The 5,673-nt window shown below is 38.9% G+C and overlaps 1 protein-coding gene across 1 annotated transcript; it reads right to left on the bottom strand.

The window, feature by feature from the left end:
* Positions 1-3,342: 3,342 nt before the first annotated feature.
* On the bottom strand, positions 3,343-3,659 carry RB195_015651 (uncharacterized protein; the record flags this gene model as incomplete). The annotated part of the gene is made up of 2 exons (XM_064206461.1): positions 3,343-3,440; positions 3,518-3,659. The coding sequence occupies 2 exons, from the start codon at positions 3,657-3,659 to the stop codon at positions 3,343-3,345; spliced, it is 240 nt and encodes a 79-aa protein (XP_064062342.1).
* Between the last annotated feature and the right edge of the window lie 2,014 nt (positions 3,660-5,673).

Raw genomic sequence — 5,673 nt, 5'->3', positions numbered from 1 at the left:
AAAATATGCTTCTATATAACTGTAAGAATAAAGAGATTTGAACAAATAAAAGAATTTTCTATCAGCATCTGAGGAAAAAAGCAGGGATTAACCGAAAAGTTCCTTCTTGATGGCAATTTCTTAATACTTGACTATAGATTACATATAACAATCACTATTGATTTTATGTGCTCCCTTTGATTTATGTGCTAACGGTTCCCTTATAAAAAAAAAGCACTTCGTTTCCAATTACAATGAATAATGCTTGGAAAAGTGTCAAATAGATTTTATTGCCCATAGCAACAGCCTAAGATATTCAAAAACTGTGGATGTAATCGGACAGAAATTTGATCCAATCTTCCCAAGCAGCTCAGAGATCTGCCGATAGGATCCTGCGTTAAAGGCAGCATACCATGAATCTGGGTTGGTACGGATTTTAGGGTGGAGTATCCGTATACGGGGTCGTAGATTATGGAGGCCGGGGTGGTTCCGCTCATCTCTCCCTGAGTCACTGCAAGCAACCGGCCCTTGAATGCTGTTTTGTACGATGCCTTCAATTGCAGCGCGCCACCCTTGCACGCGTAGCTTCCCTTACTGCCTATGGGGGCAGTCCGAATTGATTTTCGACGAATCGCAGGGCGGAGGCGGCGCAAGGGGTGGAGCGTTGCAATAGATGGCGTCGTACAAAACAGCAAAACAGTTCTCAGGGTGGCTCTTTGCAGTGATGCAGGGAGAGATGAGCGGAACCATCCCCGTCTCCATAATCGACGACCCTGGATATACGGATACTCCACCTAAAATCCGCACCACCTCAGATTCGTGGTATGCTGGCTTTAAATGTGAAGTTAAGAGTGAAGGTGAAAGTAATTATCGAATTTTGATCCGAATCTGATAGCCTCATGTTTGGGCACAATGCCCTACAGGGTTTAGACCCCTATCTGTGAAAACTCCTCAAGAATTCAAATGCATGACGTGAATCAAAATTAAGAGACAAATAAATAATAATAATAAATGACACTGAAATATTTTCTAGAAAACGCAACGATTTCGATTTATGCATTGGAGTCTGTATCTGTGTGTGTGAAAAACGATCGCAAAGTGACTGGATTGAAGTGAAGCAAAAAGAAGAGCGAGTTGTGTAAGAAAAGGAAGAAGATGTGTTGCAGTAGATGCGTTCAGGGATGAACATGAATGCTAGCGACTATGAATAAACTAGCATCAGTAGAAATGTTACGATTTAAAGGCAACGTATCACGAAACTGACAATGTTGAGGTCTTTGTGGTGAAACATAGAGTCGGTGGTGTCGATTACGGGTAATAGCGCGGGTTAGCGCTCAAATTTTCTCAGTCGTCCTCAAAAACGGAAAATGTTGTAAGTTGCTACGATGTTCGTTAAAACCCATGTGTACGCTCCGCATTCACGAGCAAGCGGCCGGAAATCAATGAGGTCCCATCAGCGGCCTCTTTCTATAAAACCAATCAACAGGCTGCTGAGGGAACCAGAGCGTGTGCTAGGACTCGTTCTAACGTACTTCATGTGGACAAACACCGTTACCTACGTTGTTTTTCAGGATGATTAGAGAAGAATGGGGGAGGAGGGGGGGGGGGGGTGAGGAACCTTCATACCTAATGTCGTCAGATTCGTAGTACGTTGCCTTTAAAGGATAAAGGATGAAGTTCCTGGCATCAATTAATCAATTTTTAATCACAAACCAGGAAATAACAACAATCATCCATGATAATTAGTGAAATTTTCTGTAGAAATGACGTCGACCCTGCTTTAAAATTTTATATTTTGCACTTTTTTATATTCTATGTAAACATAGATAAACATAGAAGTATAAACAAGTACAAAAATCAGTAAATAAATATAAATATGAACATTACAACATAATCAACATAAATTATCGACCTGGATAAAAAAAATCTTTCTATATATTCGATGGACCATACAGTGATGAAAATCCGTAAAAATTTCTAGGGTCTTTGTAATGAATCAGATTTTTTTATTATTATACCTGCTGTTTTGGTTATCGATGAAGTATTATGGTGATTTGAAGATAAGTTAAATATAGAATTTAGTAAAAGAGATAAGTAAAGTATGATACATCTTCGTTACAAAAATAAAGGATGTTAATATTGTCGAAAATAACTAAAATGTAATATGAGAATCTCATCGAAGTCGTAGCGTTATCAGCGAAGGTTTGAGGCCAACTTCGAGCACTTGACCCCGTCGCATTTCCCAATTACAAATTAATTACGAGTTGGTAATTTCGACTTCGAGTAAGTGACTCAGAACATACAGTGAACCACATACAGCTTCAATGTAACCATTTAAAATTCCATCCGCATATTTCTCGCACTCGAAGAGGAATTTCTGCGGCTCTCGAAAAGGAAGAAAAAAAAAAGAAAGGTTTCAAACCTAACCGTCATGTTTTTATCATGTTAGTCGTTTGTTTTTTGTCCCTATCACCTCCATGTTGATGTTTTGATTATTAATCCAAAAAATCTCAATAGTTGTCAAAATAAAGGAAAAAAAGGATAAAGTGTCTGACGTTAATCAATACGCTTGGGATGCGCCACCAAGTTCACTTCAATTCAGAATCGTTCGAGGTTTACGAACGTGTAACTGGCCTATGCAATGACTTGTGGGGGCCTACCGATGTGTCAAGTCAGTGTTTTTATCCTCCCAGACAAGTCAGGTACCAATTTATCGACCCCGTAGGGGTGAAAGGTTCGGTGAGCACTAGGGAACCTCCTATCGACCGGGCAGGAAGCGGAACTTCTAACCGCTACACTACACCCGCCCTTACGTTGCCTTTAAGTACAGGTACTTGACTCTGATGGATCTTCTACAAGGACTACAAATTAGAAGCGTTACTGCTTGTCACCCAAAATATAGTCACTAATAATATAGTTATGCAGTAATATGTTTGCTATAATGGGAAAAAATAAATAACACTTAGGATTACTTAAATTTTATTAAATTTGGGGATGATTTCTGCCTTATTTATTTGAACTTCGCAGAGACTTACATGAGGCTTTATTACAGAATTTCAAGTGGGAAAAGAACATCTTTTAAGCATTAAATGTTAATTTTAAATAGAACTATTCATTTAGAAGTGAGTAATAAATAATTAACAAAAAATATGTAATTCAAGTGTTTGATTTGTGTCTGTCCTTCCACGTTAATTACTCTTGTCACCTCGATAAGTACAGCAATTTATTATACAAGCGTCAAATAGCAATTGAAGTCCATAACAGATCATTCCAGAAGAAAATCGTTGCCTTTTGAGCAAAGCTCATCAAATCTTGCGAGAAATACACATTGAAGAAGAGAGGTGGGATGTTCGCTATTGCGAATTATCCATAATAAGGTCCGTAGCCACCGTAGCCGCCGTATCCACCATATCCACCGTAGAATGGTCGTCGACGAAAACCTCCGTAGAAGGGACGATATCCTGAATAAGTTGCGTTTAAAGGATGATCTACGAGATGCTATTCGTGAAATGCAAGGACAATCTAATGCATGACTCACCATAACCGCCATAACCGCCGTAGCCACCTGGATAACCTCCGTAACCGCCTGGGTAACCGCCATAGTATCCTCCCCATTGTGCGTCCACAATAGACATCATAGCAAGGACGCAGAGAACAGCAAGAAGTGCTCGTGAAATCATTCTGAAAAATAAAATTTCTAGGAGATTGGGAAAATGTGGTTGGTGTTTGAAAATCAATTCAGCGCCACAGGCTATAGGAATCATTTACTCGCGCTAAACAGAGAGTCAGGTAGAGGTAAAGAAAATTTATCTCTCGACATTTCTGCCAAAAGTGCTAAGAGAAGATGACAGAGAGCAGTGTATTGTTCTTGAACTTTCTCATCCTTTTATACGCAAACAGATAGCTACGGTTCGCCAAACGTGACGGGAGAATCGTTTCTTATTCGGCGAAAAACCCAACCCGAATCATGACGGAGAAATGATTTCATTTGGATACACATGTGATTCTTTAATGAGTTGGACGAGTTGACCTGTTTTGCGGTCAGAAGCTAATTTCAGTCAATAGAGTCTGTTTTAGAGTTTTAGTTCTGTTTTTCTCTTTCTCACGGATTTACACAAGAGCATTGGGTGGAAACCACATTCCATCTAAATCTAGAGAGGGCTAGTCGTGAAGGAAGAGCTGAGGCCAGCGACAAATTAGGTGCATTAGGATTTCTTGCGGTTAGATTAAGGATGTGAAACCGATTGGGAGATAAGATTTTTTTCCTTTATTGCTTTCTCGCTCGAAACATCTGAACAAGTCCGTTTCTTGACGTACCTGAGCAAATATATCTTTCCTATATAATAACTACAGTATTTTAGTATTTGTGCGATTTTTTAAAGGCCATATAAACAACGAGGCTATATTTAGATTGGAGGTATATTTAGATTTTTTAGGTATTAATTTATGGGGCATCTACTTTTTTATTTTGAAAATGATTTACTCCTCTAAGGGCGGGTGCAGTTCGTAAGAGATCCCGCTGCGAATACACGATCAGACGATGGATCGAAACCGCCATAGAACCATCCAAACCCTTCATCACTCCGGCGTCGATAAATTTCCTGGAAGGGTAAAAAACTGACTTCATACATCGGGTAGACACGCGTTCCTAAACCTCAAACGATTCTGAATGGAAGTGAACGCGGCGGATTGATTATCACTTATCACTTTACCCTCCTCTTTATCCTTGAAATTATTTAGTCGTTTACCGTACACGCCCTTCTGATCTTTTTGTTGGATCAGCGACCTTATGTATTTCATTCCATTTCGCACTTCCAGTATTCGTTATCTCAACGGATCCCTGTAAAATTTGTTCATTCTTCACTCTTTCTTCTTCTTTCTTCCCTTTTTTCAGTTTTGCTTCTAATTTTCAAACGTGTAGTGCTTCCTGGATTTGGGTGCTTAACCTGGTCAGCATAGTTTTTATTTTATTTTGTAGGATGATTAAAGCCGCTGAGATAACCTCCTGCATTTAGGTGCTAACCTGTTCTCCGCTAAATTAGAACCATATTGAATCCAGTCTCTTCAAAAGGAAAACTAATCGTAATCTAGTCTTTTATCTATTTTTCTATTTCTTTATCTTTCTTCTCTATTTTTTTAAAGCTTTCAATTTCATTTTCAGGCGGTATCGTAACCCAGCAGACAAATAACTCCATTTTACCTTAGCGTGATTGTGGTATCTTCATTTTTCAAATGGTGCTAAACTTCCTGTCGGCATTTCTAGAGCATTTCTTTCTCTCAATTCTTTTCAACTGCAACGTAACGTACCGATCTTTCACCAGGAGAACGCATGTGATTGACACTCCACGGCACGTGCCCCCCACAAGCGAACCACTTATCAGATTCGGATGAAGATCACTATAACTATATATTTTACGTTTTTAGTTTTTTTTTGTTGACGTGCTCTCAAAATTATACGAACCAAAACGAATGCAACAGAGTGAACATGAAGTGAAAATGGAGAAATGGTTATTTATGTATGAAATTGTCCTTTTTTTGGGACGTTCGACTTCAGTCAACGTGATGATTTTGAATTAAACCTTGCAGCACGCCAAACAAAACTTGAATACTTCCGGTGTAGAAAATTAGTGGTGATTAAAAAATTTGAAAAATTCAATTTCCTTCGCAAAATCTGAACCTCTGCAAAAAAGATGT

Source organism: Necator americanus, chromosome V (genome assembly GCF_031761385.1).
Source record: "Necator americanus strain Aroian chromosome V, whole genome shotgun sequence".
Classification (NCBI taxonomy): Eukaryota; Metazoa; Nematoda; class Chromadorea; order Rhabditida; family Ancylostomatidae; genus Necator; species Necator americanus.
Note: the sequence above shows the minus strand (reverse complement) of the source record. Positions and strands in the feature narration are given on the sequence as shown.